This window comes from Apaloderma vittatum, unplaced genomic scaffold (assembly GCF_000703405.1).
Source record: "Apaloderma vittatum isolate BGI_N311 unplaced genomic scaffold, ASM70340v1 scaffold21500, whole genome shotgun sequence".
Lineage (NCBI taxonomy): Eukaryota > Metazoa > Chordata > Aves > Trogoniformes > Trogonidae > Apaloderma > Apaloderma vittatum.
In genome coordinates, this window is record NW_009696529.1 from 19,707 (window position 1) to 34,242 (window position 14,536).

Here is a 14,536-nt window from a genome sequence, read left to right on the forward strand (position 1 = left end):
CTCCCAGGGCTCATGGTAGCTCCCTGGGCTGCCTTCGTGCAGCTCCGACACCTGACTGGGAGGGGAAACTGAGGCAGCCTCGTGCTCTTGTGGCACGGGATGTTGAGCTGGGCCACGCTCTCTGATGGGTGGCAGCAGGAGCTGAGGACATGGGTGAGTTAAGGGGGTCAGAAGTGTTCCTGAGCAAAGACCCCCGAAGGAGCACCAGCCTGGCCGCTGGCTGATGGCAGCTTCCCTGGCCAGCGTTGGACACTGCAGGCGGGAGCAGTGAGCACCACGAGCAAGGGTGGCTGCGGACAAACACTGCAGTGGTGTGTCCAGCCACACACATCAAAACACGCAGAACCGCCCCCAGGGTGTGTGCCTGCTCCTTCAGGCAAGGGCTGGCTGTGCCCACCCTTCCTTTTCATGCCTTGAAGAGCAAGCAGCAGTGTCGCCTCGGGTTGAGGGAGGGTCCCAGGTGTCCCAAAAGCCAACATCCAGTGTGTCTCCATCTCGCCCATCCCTGGCAATTGCTGGCACTGGGTGGAGGGACGGTTCAGGAAGGCAGGCTCAGCGTGAGAAACAACCCACCTCGCTCTCACCCTTCCCACACCTTGAGCAGTAACTTTGAAAACCCCGGAGCTGTGCTCTTTGAGGACACGTCGGGGGGAAGGGGAGAGGAGGTTTACGAAACTATCGAGGCTGAGATTGCTCTTTATGCATCTGAGAGTGACTCCGCGCTTCTCCACCCACACACCTTTGCACTGAAATGAGTGAGGGGGCAGCCCGTCCTCTGTAGCATCAGCTGTTGCTTGTGTTACATACTGGTTTCTGTGTTGCCTTTTTTTTTTTTAAAGGCTGTACTTTGCATGAGAAAGGAGGCAGGCCCTGAAATAACCCAGCTGCCCACTTTGCAACCTAAGGCACTTACTTAAGGCACTGGCCTTATCCTTAATTTCCCATCTCACCCTCCCCTCAGAGCAGCATCCGGGGTATGGAGAGCTCAGCCTTGCCAGTGGAGCACCCACAGGTTGGTGACACGTGTTTTTGTGGCAGAGGACCCTCTTTGTGTCTGTGCCTATTCCTGTAGGAGCAGTGCAGCCTCCACGCTCCAGAAAAACCTCTCGCCGGGGCTGAGCAGGAGCTGGAGGCAGCGAGCACCCGTGAAGCTGCTGAGGGATCGCGCAGGGTCTGAGCTGTACCTCGGCAATAGCACACGGGCCAGTGGTTTGATGAATTCGGGCTCTTTACATAAAACCTTTACGTAAAAGCATGGGAAGTGCTGAGTGTTCGGCTGGCCCCTCGCCCCTCGCTGTGGACGTGGTTCTGTGCCGGGGAGGTCGCCCAGCCCATAGGTGGCTCTCAGGGAACCTCATTATTTACCTCACAGAGGGGAGGCCAAGGCAGGATTTGCTTTTTCTACTCGGCCAGGGTTTGACTTGGACACTTGTTCCCCCGTGCTGGTTCCTCTCAGGCCCTCTTCTTGCAAAGAAATGCAGTAGGGGCGGGAGGAGCCTTGCAGCGTGGGGAGGTGTTGGGTTTCTCTAGGTGTTAGCGGCGCGGGAGATTGAGCACACCAGTTGCAGCGAGCACAAAATAGCACCGCGTGTACCCGCCGCTCTCAGACAGAGAGATGCTTCTCTCGATCCAATATAATGGAGTAATTCAGCTCTGCTGAGGCCTCCTGTTCCTCTCCCTGTCTCCTCTCCAGCTCTGGCCTTATTCAGCCAGAGAAGAGCAGGTGCTGTGCCTGTGCCCGCATGAAGCCATTTCCTTTAGACTCCAACTGCGTTGTGCATGCAAAGGTAGAATTTTGTTTTTTTCATTCCCTTTAAATCTTGCTTGTACCTGAGTTGAACCCGTGCAGGGAGCTGGCTGTAATTTCCAGCTGACCTTTCTTTTGGCAGCTTGTTAGTTATCTAGAAGGCGCTGCGGGGAATTCCTGGCTGCTCCCTGTGCTTCCTCTCCTGGCAGAGTTTTTGCACAAAATGCTACAAGGGGGCAGCTGTGCATCACTTCTTCCCTGGGGTGGTTCTCTACCAGCCTGGCACAACACCTTCAGGGCCAACAGTTGGCACAAGGTGACGATCCTGACTCATAGCTGAATTTAAAAAGTGTAGTGATCTGACTTAAAACAGCATTGAAAGACTTAGGTCCCTTGTTCTGTGCTCAGGAATTGCTGTGCGAGCTGGAGGTAGCAAAGCAGTGGGTGATGCTCCTGGACAGCCTCTGGCCAGGTGAGAGCAGGAGGGTGCCCGTGGGCACTGGTGAGACATCAAGGACCTGCTGGTACCAGCTCCTGGCCAGGGTCAGGAGCAGTAACTGCAGGTTAAGCCCAGGAAAACCACATGGAAGGAGCTGTGACTGCCTTGGGTCACAGCAGCTTTGTCAGCACTACCCAGTTTCTTGCCTCAATAGATTGCTGTTAATCCTCGGAGTTCTTTTTTCAGCATTTCAATACCGCCAGATTCTGCTAATTCATTGAAAATATCACTGAAAACTGCTGACACAGATTTGTAAATGGTGGAGCTTTTATCCTGGCCTCAGTGCCGGGCTTTCTGATGTGTTTTCTTCCTCTCTTTGTACCTCCCGTGTTACAGAAAGGTGTATCTCGGCAGCATTAACTGTATCTGAGCGCGGAAGGTTGTTCCCGCTGTGTGTTTGCGTGCGTGCAGATCCGGTGTGAGCGTGTTGCTGCTTTGAACGGGAGTTGGAGCGGGCTGGGGACTGCGCTCCCTCGCTGCCGTACGGCAGCTCTGCTCTCCTTCGAGCAAAATTAAGCTGAACTAAACGCTGAGTCTCTCCCCCAGCAGGTCGTTCTTCTGCCTGTCGGTTTCTCCCTCTGGGGCACCTGCGTCTGATGCAGGGACTGCACATTTACCCTCATTTGTTGCAGTTTGTAATCCTGTGTATTAGCTTAATCCACCAGGGACTGAGCTGGAGTCCCCATGTTAAAGCTGCAGTGGCCCGGCATCGCCTGAAGCGCCCTGGCACAGACAAAATTAACGCTTCCCATCTGACATCTCTCATACAGAGAGCCAGAAGAGCTCTCACCTTCTTGCTTATGTCTAGTATTCAATTTTCTGGGCTGCAAAGGTGGGTGAGGAGAGAGAGGAGGGCAGGGAGGAGCGAGGCGCTGGCTGCCCCGACTGCAGCTGGGGGATTGGTGTCAAAGAGCACACAGCAGGGGCAGGGCTGCCCATTTTTCCACCTGAAGGTGGAAACCCCAAACCTGCTGCTTTTGTGCTCTCTGCCTGGAGAGCCTTGAGAGGAGAGTACCCGAGCTGCGCCTCGGTAGCACTGCTCTCAGTCTAACTTAGCACCTTTGGAGGAGCTCACCTTCCCTGGGGAGCTGGAGGGCTGATTTGAGGCAGCGGGAAGACTGTATCACTGCAGGCGATGGCAGCGGGACCAGCAGGCAGCAGGTACCTTTCCGTACGACAGGATTTGGCCAGCACAGTTAATACATCACTCGTGAAGTAGCCGGAGAGAAACTGCCATATGGCCTGGCCTGCTGTTCCTCTACTAGAAGAACCCAAAAAATGCCTGTGCTCCAAAGGCGCAGCTTGTTCCCGCTCTAGTGTCCACGTGTGCAGCAGGAGGGAGCAGAGCCGCTGCCGGCTGCTTGGCAGGTACCAGTCGGGAGAGATGGAGACTGGGGCAGGAGCCCCAGTTTGGCTGCACCCTGGTGCCCGTGCCTGGGGTGCAGGGAGACCATCTGGTTGTGGCTATGAAACACGTAGCACCCTCCTCTTTGGGCAGTGGAGGAAGCAATACACAGAATATTGATTTTTTAGATTTTTTTTTCCCCCCTGATGTAGCCACAGAGAAAGCTGGTGAGGCAGAGGGATGTGTGTGCCCAGTCTCCTGAGCTGCTGCATGATCGGGTGGCTGGGCTGGCTCTCCCAGCACACCAGCGCGTGCGATTTCACAGGGATGAGTAATGAGGCTCGGTTGAGTCCGTCGTGTTTGCGTATCAGTGGCCAAGGCATCTGTCCCTGCGGTGGCACTGGTTTGAATGTGCAGCCTGGGCGGATCTGGCCCCACCAGTGCTGTCAGACTGGCCTGTCTGCACGGGCCGCCAACCGAGAAAGCTGCAGAGCAGCCCTGGGAAGCCCAGGCGGGACGCAGCGCGTGGGGCTCAGTGTCCTTGTTTGTGTGTGGTTGGTTCCTCCTGAACCTCAGCCCTGCCCTGCTGCCAGAAGACCTTTCTCAGCCCTGGGCTGGCTGCTGGCAGGGCAGGGTGTGGGCAGGTGGCTTCCCCTCGCTCTCAGAGGGACGATGGCTTTGAAGGGCTGGTATTTCCTCTGGCTGCTGCCCTGCCTGTGCAGGGGCCTGGCAGCGCTGGCCAGGGAAGCTGCACTGCTCTGAAGAGAGTCCAAACCCTTTCAGCACCTGAGCTGTGGCAGAGGAAGCTCAGCTTGCATCATTTGTTTAACAGGGTAAATACAGACGTGTGGTCGCTTCACCCGCACGTGGTTACGACGGTGTCATTTATTCCCATGACTCGATGTCAACCTTCTGCATCAAGGTGCTTCCTTTGTGCATGTGGTGACTCTTCACAGGCCTCCTCCGTGTCCGCTGGGACAAGCAAAGAGCCCTCTGTTCTAGTGTGGCGTGAACAGGAGAGTCCCTTTGCTTCTAGATGATTCTCCACTGGATTCAGGGAAATTTCCAAGGTCATTCTCTGCTTTGCCCTATAAGATTGTTTTTCCATGCTGTTAGCATGTTGTTGCTGCTCCTGCTATCTGGGTAAGGTTTTTTCCACGCTCTCTGGGGCAGCAGCTCCCTTCCCTCCAGGAATTTTTAGGGAGGATGTTTCCAAAGGCTGTGCGGAGGCGGCCAATCTCTGCTGGCTTGGCTCCTATCTGGAGAAAAGGCTGCTCCAGGTATGGCCCCACGGCAGAACCTTGCTGATCTAGCTGCTTCTGCGGCCTAATGACTTTCTCAGGGTATTTTTAGCTGCATGTAAACTTCAGGAAAAGCTTTTTTGCGGTCGAGCACACTGTGGCCTTTGTTCAGGCTTCTGGAAATGAAGAGGTAATGGCTCAGCGTGGCTGCAGTGGCTTGCACAGCCCTTTCCCCTCGCAGTGCATTTGCAAGCTGCTCAGGAGCTTTGCAGCCTGCTGCGGGGGCCACTGGAGACCCCTTGCGCGATGCTGAACTCCTGCTGATCTGCTCTCACCCGTGCACGGGCCACGACTTGCTTTGAAAGGAGCTCAGACAGCAGCTTTCAGAACAGGCTGCTCGTTCCCGGTATCTGCAAATCGGGGTGGCCGTTAAGAGGAAACCACCTTACCTCTGCCTGCTGGCAACAACTGTCTCTGTTGCAAAATCAACCTGCAAATGAAATTAGCACGTTAGGTGTCCTTGGATCTTTACTTGAAGCTCTCAGGGCTGGAGGGCCAGGGTCAGTGAGTGGTGTCACGTGGGCTCTGTGTCCCCCTTGCTGCTCAGGTGCCGAAGTTGCACAGCAGATGCAGTGTCTCTGCGTGCTGGGCATGATCTCCCCTGTCGTGATCGCTGTCCAGGCATGGGTGAGCACTGCAAGTCTCCCTCGCAGGTTGCCGCGGTGCCTTCTGCTGCTGTTTTCCACATGAGAGGTCCCTGTGTGTTGGCACAAGGTGAGACTGGGCCCTGCCCATGCTCACTGGAAAGAGGGAAATTGCAGATTAACCTCATTAGAGTAAGAAGATTCAGCATTTGTGGAAGGAAGCTCAGCCTCTAGGAGCAGAGTTGCCAGCTAGAGAGTTCAAAAGTAAGTGCCACCTCCCTTCTCACTGTAGGGGGGGACTCAGCTTGGGACTTGCCAACTTCCCACTTACCAAAGGTACCAGATGTGGCAAAAGACCGAAATGGCTTTGTAATCCCAGGAAAGTTGGACACGGAGCCTCCAGTGTGTCCGTTCTGGAGGAGCCTCTGCCGGGAGAGGCAAGTAGGAGCCTGGGGAGCAACTCAGTGTGGAGTTATTGCTAAATATTTGCCTCTCCTCCTGCAGGAGCCAGGCAGGACCTGAGCTCTGCTGCCTTGTCACTCTGCCAGGCACTCTGGATCATGCTCATGCTTCTCTTCATCTCATTTTTATTAACCCTTGTATCTGAAATAGCTCTGGCACTGAACTCCAGCACCCCTTCTGCTTTTTGCGCCAGCAGGCTTCTCAATTTTCCCACTCCAGGCTGCCGAGGATTGAGGGTCCCCAGCCAGAGGCAGGGCTGAGGGTGCTGCTACCCCTGCACCAGCAACCTGCCCAAATAGCCTCTGTGCTTGCAACAAGGGCAAGAACTGCTGGTTCTTCTTCAGCTGGAAGTTGGGGCTCTGTGAGGAGCTGGCTGCTCAAGAGATGCTCAAGAGATGCTCGATAGATAAAGCCACTTGCAGTGGCACCTGTGGCTCTGGGCAGGACCTGGGTGCTGTGTCCAGCCTGCTGGAAAGTTGCGTGTCGGATCTCAGGGCTGGCGTAACAGCGCTTCTCTCTCTTTTGGGGGAAGGAGGAGCAGGTCTGAAAATAAGAGCTACTGCTAATTGCCTGGAGCAGCTCAGCTTAATGGAGTGGAGAGCAGAGCTTGCTGCTTTTTCTCTGGCTCCCCGCTTGGCACGGGGCTGAGGTCAGGGCTCTTGTGGCCACGAGCCAAGCACTGCTGCGGTGCCCTTGGTCTGCGTGGGCTGTGATGGGGCACGACTTCAGTCTGGGGTAGCTGGTCTTGGAACTCCTCACTGGCCATGATGAGCCCTTGTGGGCCGTGTGTGGCTGGCACGAGCTGCAGGAGGGCTCTGCAGGCTGCTCCCTGCTCCAAGTGAGGTCATAGCAAGTCTGAATATGCTGTGAGCCAACGGGTCTCGGTGCTCGGGCTTGATCTGAGCGCTTGGAGGGGTCTACTCTGACTATGCTGGGAGGTTCTCACCTGGTGACTTACTGGAAGGCTGGACTACCTGGTTCTGACAGCTGAACCACGTTCTCTGCCAGGGATGCTGGCCAGGTGCGTGGCTGGGGCAGTATATTGCCTCGCTTGGTGCTGCTGCTGGGGGCAACCTTCAGGACCCTGAGTTTTGTGCAGGGGTTAGAAACTGTGAATGTGAAATGCTCGCAGGTTCACTTCCAGCCTGGGTCTCTGTTGGTGCACGTGAGCTGGGCAGGAGCTCAACTGTTGGATTGTGCTGCTTGTGATGTAGAAGGGTTGTGATGTCTGCGAGACTTTTCCTAAGGGTCCTGGAAAGGCTGTGAAGTTTTCCGCTCAGCAGGAGGCTTGGAACCAATGCCTGCATGTTCATCTGGGGCTCTGCAGGTCAGACAGCTGGAAAGCCTCCAGGTCTTGGTGGAAACTCAGCGGCCACTACCCTCTGGGGCTCTGATCTCCCTCCTGACTGCAGTAACAGGACTTGCTGCCTCTCCCTCACCACTGGAGTGAGTCCTCTTACTGCAGTGTGGAAGTTGTGCAGGAGGGTTTGCTTTCTAAAAGTAAGGGTACAAGATCAACGTGGAATGGTACCTGATAAAAGGCAGAAGCCCTCGGAGCAGCAAACAAGCACAGGGTTAGTTGAGCCATTGCTGTCAGCCAGGCTCTCTCCTGGTAACCAGCAAGCAAAGGCACCCGCTGCATCTCACACTGCTGCCTGTAGCCGGGAGGGGCTTCTCGGGAAGGGGAGAGGAGAAGCTGCCCCACACCTCTGGGTCTGTCCCAGCTCTTGGAGGCTCCCACCTGGCAGCGAAGGCCGTGGCTGGCTTTGTGCCTCCACCTGGTGACAAGAGCGGGCGTTGCATTTTAGCCTACATAACTGGGCTTTATTTGGGGGACGGGGAGGGAAGTCGCCAGGGGAGGTGTTTTGGGTGGGCTGACGGGAATGAGCAAATCTTGCTCCTCTCTGTAAAGGCAAAGTAGATAAACAAGCACCTCTTAGGTTTTCTCCCGACCTGCCTTTGTAGCGATGCGTGACGGGACGCTTGCAGTATTATTTATTCTGCCTTTGCGCTGCGGGCGGGATGTGTGCATGGGATGCCCTTCAGTCTCCGTGGGGGCAGAGGTGCAGCTTTTCAGAATGTTGAAGGATGCACCGAGTCAAACACCACCTCCCCTGGGTCCCAGGGCCTGTGGGGGGATTTACCCTTCTTCTCCTTCTTCACTTCCCCCCTCACATAATCCGCTTAATCCCCTGGTGATAGGACTCTATTACTGTCAGCTCTGCAGAGCCAACGTTGCTAACGGGCAAGCTGTCTCCTCCGTCTTGCATCAACAAAAGAGCCAGCGAAATCTCCAGTCTTAGTACCTCCAGCAATATCCTACAAAGCAGAATAAACACAGCCTGATTTAATCGGTGCCTGGGTCTCCTCTTAGCACTGCCACTCAAAACCAAAACCTCTCGTGTTTACACGTATTTAACAAGTGTGGGTAAATCTTCATGTTTTCCTTGCTGAAGGCAACTTTGGGAGCTGCCTGATGTTACTGGATCGTGCTGCGGGTCCGGTTCAGCCATCCCCGTGCCCTGGGAGGGAACTGGGGCTCTGGATGGGGTCTGTAGCTGTTGTTCCGAGTCTCAGCTCTGATCTGCGCCCTCAAGGCTGCTGTTGCAGAGCAGGCTGCGGCTGAAGGAAACCAGCATTGAGGTTTTAATATTGTGGAAATCTTTTCCTGGTCTAAGCAGCCAGGCTGAGCAATTGCAGGTCCCTTCTTGGGATCGGGGTTGCATTTAGGCCTGGGAGGTGGATCTCTGGTTCCAACTCCCAAATACTCTGCAGTCTGTGTGAGACCTGGTGTATGGCTAAGGCTAGAGCAGCTTGGTGCCCACCACACCTCCTTACCACCCTCAGATGTGCCTGTGCTTTCTTTACCTTCCCCCTGACTGGCTGTGGGCTACCTGAGAAAAGACAAACGCACAGCATCCCTTCTCCATGTCCTGTGTCAGTAGTCTGGGACTAACCACTTGCTGTGGCACTGGAATCCCTTAAACCCTGCCCCAGACTACCTCATGTCCACAGTGTCTTAACGTAGAACCAGCCACTGGGGATGGAGACCTCTCCTGTCCCAAGGAGAGGCAGGTGGCAGCGGATGATCCTGTCGATGCAAGCACTGCCCATGGAATCTGGAGTTGTCCAGTGGGCTGTAGGCAGCTGAACAACCTGCGTGTTGTTCCCAAGGTGGTGGTCCCACTCTCCAGAGATCATGTTCTCCAGAGATCACTGACCTTTTCATGTTCTCACAGAGATCACTTACCTTTTCCTCATGTTTCCTACAGGGGTCTTGACAGCTGGAGAGCACAACTTCCCTTTCCAGTTCCTGCTGCCAGGTATGATGCAGATGGATGGCTTAAGGTACTCCCATGTAAGCCTTGGCTTTTGCAGCCTCTTGAGCTGTGCTGGGCAAGACTTGGGCTGGATGGCAGAGGCAGGCTGGCAGCTTGGCCCAGAGTTGCTAGAGGGAATGTAAAGTCAGCTGCAGGCAGTAGGAGAGCTTAGAGCAGTGGGAACCTTCTGCACTGGTGCAAAGCTGGGTCCGAGCTGTCGCTGAAGCCTCTCGAAGCTCGGCCCTGCGAGCTCTCAGGGTGTGCGCAGTGTCCTGGGCTGCGGTGGTGAGCACACAGTGCGCAGAGGATCCTTTCTGCAAGGAGGTTGCAGTGAGGTCTCTGAATGACTTAAGTGTTTCTTGTGGGAGTTCCCATGTGCTCTGTCTCTCAAGTACTTGCAGAACTCCTCAGATGAAGAGGAAAGCTGTTTAAAGAGACTGTACCGCCCGTATAGAAACACTGACTCAGCCCTATGATCCTCTTTTTTGCTCTCTTGACTCCAGCCTCTGCTCCTACATCATTTGAAGGCCCTTTTGGCAAGGTCCTCCATCAGGTGAAAGCTGTGATAGACACACCTCGCTTCTCCAAGGACTACAAGTGCAACAGGATCTTCTACGTTCTCTGCCCTCTCAACTTGAATGACATCCCTGACATCGAGGTAAGAGCAAGGAGGAGTGTGGCTGGGAAGTTTCAAGGCTTCAGCACTTGTCCTTGCCCTGCATGTTGTCTGGGGAATAACTGTGTGGTTGGACAACTTTCTGACGGTGCAAAAGCAGGACAAGGACTCCTGATCAGTCCCTGCTCCAAGTGCTTTTTGACTCTTCTGCATGTTGCTTTGAAAGATGGTGAATTTTCAGCACGCAGAGAGAGATGTTGGCCAGTGGCACCAGGTGCTTCTAGAGACCTGGGTTTGGGAAATTTGCTTTCGAGGGAAGAGCGACTAGTGGGACAGCAAAACTGAGGGGATGGAGAAGCTAGACCTGTTGTCTGTGGCAGTGCTGTGTTGTTGGTTCTTTGTGTCTTTTAGACCAGATATTTCTGCTTGCTTGTTTTGAATCTCGGAGCATTTTTCCTGGAGGCTCTTTGTTGAACCAAGATCTCTGTCTCTTTGCTGTCCTGCAGCAGCCCAACACTATGTCAATCACCAAGAAGTTCAACTACAAGCTTGTGAAAAGTGGCAACATTATCTTAACCACCACCTCGGATCTGAAAGGGTACATCGTGGGGCAAGCCATCCAGCTCCGTACGGACATAGAGAACAAGTCGGGCCGGGACACCGGGGCTGTGGTAGCCAGTCTGCTCCAGGTAAGCATCCTTCGGCTTGTGCTGGTGCTCCACCCTCCTGAGGCCTCTGTGAAACTGGGGCAGTTCTCACCAGTGTGTGTCTCTGTTGCATGTGACTGGGAGGTGGCAGCGAGGGGTCCAGCCCTCTGGCTAGCTGTTTCTCTCTACCTTCCTGGGGAAAAAAGTGGGAGAGCTTGTTTTGCTTTTACCAACTCAGTCTATTATATAACGGTGGGTATTTCTGCTCTGTAACCTGCATGTTAGGTTTGTGCTCTTGCCTGTTTGACAAAACAGTTGGGTGGTTTCATGTCCTGGCTTACATTTGTGGGAGACAGAAGACCATCTACAATTTTTCTGCTAGCTGTATTTTCTTCTGTCTTTACAGAAAGTGGCTTATAAATCCAAGCGCTGGATTTATGACCTGAGGACCATTGCGGAGGTGGAAGGCTCAGGAGTGAAAGCCTGGAAACATGCAGAATGGAAGGAGCAGATCCTCGTTCCAGCACTGCCCCAGTCCATTCTGCAGGGCTGTAGCCTCATACATATCGACTACTACATCCAAGTGAGTGCATCGGGGCTCCTGGGGAGCTGCACTGGGCTGTGCTGCAGCTTCTGTGCTCCCTTCTGGGAGCTCAACTGCTGAACTCCGTAGCTGTGTGGTGTGAGTGGCGCTCGCATCAGGGGATGCCTCCCAGTGCAGTGGATAACGAAGAGGATGCTACTGTTTTTTCCTTCTCTTCCAGGTTTCCCTCAAGTCGCCGGAGGTTTCGGTCACTCTCCCCATTTACATCGGGAACATTGCTGTGAACAGGGTGCCTCTGAGCCCCTCCCGGTCCATCCAGCACATCCCATCTGCAGTGGTCCCCAGTGCCCCACCGGAGGAAGAGGAGGCTGCCGGCGGTTATCACCCAATGGACAATGTCTCGATCCCCACCAAAAGCCATTCCCAGCAGCAACCGTTTAGTTACGCCCCAGGACTGAGCTTCCAGGAGATAAGGGTGGACTCGGAGCAGACGGGCTCCCCGAACCATCCCACGCTCTGCCTGTCGACAGGAGCCACTGTCCCTTATTACGCAGAAGGGAATGTGGTGCCCGTCCCCACAGCCAGCTCTCTCATTTTGCCTCCAGAGTACAGCACGTGGGGCTACCCGTACGGTGAGCAGCTCGCTCCCGAGACCTGAACGGGCTGGCAGGGTGGTAGTAAACATCTCCTACCACAAGAGTCTGATTGCTAGCTGCGAACTGGGTGGGAATATAGGGATGTCAGCTTGCCAGGAGCTGGTGTCAGAGGGGATCATGAGATCTCTCTGCCTGCTTTAGCCTCTGGAGGAATCCCTTCTTGCAGCTGTAAAAGCCAGCTACCTCCGTGCCTGCCCTGGGCTTGTGAGAGGATCTCCCTGTTCTTAAACGAGCTTTCAGCCTCCCACTGATAGAAAAACTTCTTGGCTTGTGGTGAGGCTGGTGGGAGCAGAGCCAGGAAAATGATGTAACTAAAATCTTCTGTCTGACTTGGAGCGGGCCTGCAGCTGGTCTGAAGACACAAGCTGTGGGGGCGGGAGCTGAGAGACTGTCCAGGGTGGAAAAGCTTGGGGAAATCCCAGCGTGCTGGATTCCTGGAGCTGTGCTTGTCCTGGGCAGCTGGGTTGCGAGGGACCAGCAGTGTCTGTTAGCATGGTCCTACCCAAATAAACCTGCCTGTTAGCACTGGGGTAACAAGACACTCGATGTGTCATTTCAGTCCTATCTTGGGACACACAGTGCAGGTGTCATGGAGCAGGTGTCACGGAGTGTGCTTGTGAAAGAAGGGGAGGGACAGAAGAGGACTTTGAGGTGCTGATTTTAACCCCTGTAGGCATTAGGAAAGGGATGGGACTGGCTGGCTCAAGTTCTGCGTGTGAACACGCAAACCCCATATATTTCAGGGGGGCAGGTCGCAGGGTCTGGAGGAGAGAGCGCCTGCGCTCTTGACACGTGTACATGCTGGCAGTTTGCTTTACATCGACTGGGGTGAAGGGAACCTCCCAAACACCCACCATAAAAATCTTTCTTTCCCCCGCAGAGGCGCCTCCATCCTACGAGCAGAGCTGCAGCAGTGCCAACTCCAGCATCAGCAACGGCAACTAGCCTCCCCTGCTTCGAGCCCCGCTGCCCCCGGGCGCCGAGGTTCACCTGCCTCCCGCAACGTCTGGCACAGCACAAGGCGGCTTTTTATCTCTCTCTGGCTGCTTGCTGGGGTAAATGGCACATCCCGGCCTGGGCTTTTTAAGTCTCTTTCTAGGGAGTGGGGGGAAAGAAACAAAAAGGGCAGCCAGAGCAGCCTCTGCGTGTGTATAGGAGAGGTCTCGGAAACTGAACCATCTCCTTCTGCTGCGCCAAGTGCTACAGAGCTGGTTTTGCCCCAGGGATGCCCTCTGCAGCAGCCTCTGTTTAAAGTACTGTAGTCAACATTAACTGCTTCACTATCAAAGCACCTGCGATGCCTTATCTGAAATGCTTCTGACTTGGCATGTCTCCACTGTAGGTGAAGGCTGGGCTGTGTGGACTTTCTCATCTCTTTTAGGGGCCGTGTGCTCTCCCGAAATGGTTCCAACAGCCCTTCCTCCTTGTCCTCATAGATCCTAAGGGTAGCTAAAACAGGAGGTTTCTTGGAGTAAGCAGGTTCGGAAGGTCAGGGACTCTTAAAAAGCCAAAAGCACAAGCCCTTGCTATACCCGTGGTGTGAGGTGAGTGACTGGCAGCCTTTGCTCCTCCACCTGCACGCGGTGAGAGGAGAGCAGGCTCTGGCAGCAGGGAGCTCACTGGGGCACTTGCTCATAACCCAAGAGGACCTGGCGAGATGTGGAGGGGGAGCCCAGTGTTGGTGTGGGATGCCCAGCAGCCAGCTTCTGGCCTTTTTCAGCAAGGGCAGCTTTCCAGAAGCCCCACAGGAGACAGTCCATCCTTGCTTGCTGCTAGACCGCAGCACTGGAGATGGACAGCACTAGTCAGTCCGCAGGCGGCAGGACTGGATCCCCTGTGTCCCACCTCCTGGCCCTCTCCTCCATCCCAGCTGCCGCTGCCTTTGGCAGGCCAGGATTACACGACAATCAAGTAACAGAAGTCTGTCCAATGCTACCTCTGAGTCTGCCCGAGGAGCCTGTCCGCCGAAGCCCTTCCCTTCGGGACAGCCCTCCCTCCCCTGGAGGCTCAGCCTGGCGTCCCTCCACGCTGCCCAGCTGGTGTGCAAGGGTGCTTGGCCTGGGCACTGTTCTCTCCATGAGCCTGTACCGCTTTGCCGCTGGTCTCCTGAGCCACAACAGGATGCAAAAATGAGAGAGTGGAAACACACAAACTGCTGCGCCTCATCTGCAGCCTCTGCTGCCCCTGGCAGGTTGGGGGAAGGAGCTGGTGGATGTAAAACAACGTTTTCCTTTTGTGCTTCCCCCCCGCTGCCCTCCACTCTTGTTTGGCTTTTTTGGGTATTGACTGCTCAAGCTGAGGAAACCACCAATCTGATGCTTAAGAGCCACAGGCATCCAGCCATGGCTGAAATTGTGGACCTTTGGCACCTCTGAGAATTCTCTTCACGCTGCCTCACGCTGGGCAGGCAATATCTAACCCCTTATGAGCGCTACAGCCTCTGCCTGCTCGTTTCAGCCTGCCTCGTACACCCCTGGCGGGCAGCTGGGGACAGACAGGCCCTGCTTTGCACTCTTTCTTTGCAAATGCTTTTTATTTTGTTTTAATTTTTTTTAAGTGTTGAGCTGCTTTAAGGATAGTGTAGAGAAGGTGCTGTTCTGAGCAGCGTTGGCACAACATGCACCCATGTTGATAGAATGATTGTCATTGTCCCTGAACACATATATATATATATATATATGAGATGAAGTTTTGTTTTTAATGACTGAATTCATAAATACAAATTTTAATGTTGTATTTAATAAATTATTCTAAGAGAAATGCTCTGCTTTTCCATCCATTTCTGATGCTTATCCATGTGCCTGTTCATGCCAAA

General features: G+C 54.5%; 1 protein-coding gene across 1 annotated transcript in view; it reads left to right on the plus strand.

Moving 5' to 3' along the window:
- Positions 1 to 12,666, plus strand: part of ARRDC1 (arrestin domain containing 1) — a gene marked incomplete at its 5' end in the record, with an annotated part of 15,647 nt that extends 2,981 nt beyond the window's left edge. Inside the window, 6 exons of the mRNA XM_009875267.1 lie at positions 9,211 to 9,261; positions 9,762 to 9,916; positions 10,381 to 10,563; positions 10,928 to 11,104; positions 11,286 to 11,697; positions 12,602 to 12,666. Of these exons, the coding sequence (XP_009873569.1) occupies positions 9,211 to 9,261; positions 9,762 to 9,916; positions 10,381 to 10,563; positions 10,928 to 11,104; positions 11,286 to 11,697; positions 12,602 to 12,666 (1,043 nt within the window). The remainder of the gene's footprint in view (positions 1 to 9,210; positions 9,262 to 9,761; positions 9,917 to 10,380; positions 10,564 to 10,927; positions 11,105 to 11,285; positions 11,698 to 12,601) is intronic.
- Between the last annotated feature and the right edge of the window lie 1,870 nt (positions 12,667 to 14,536).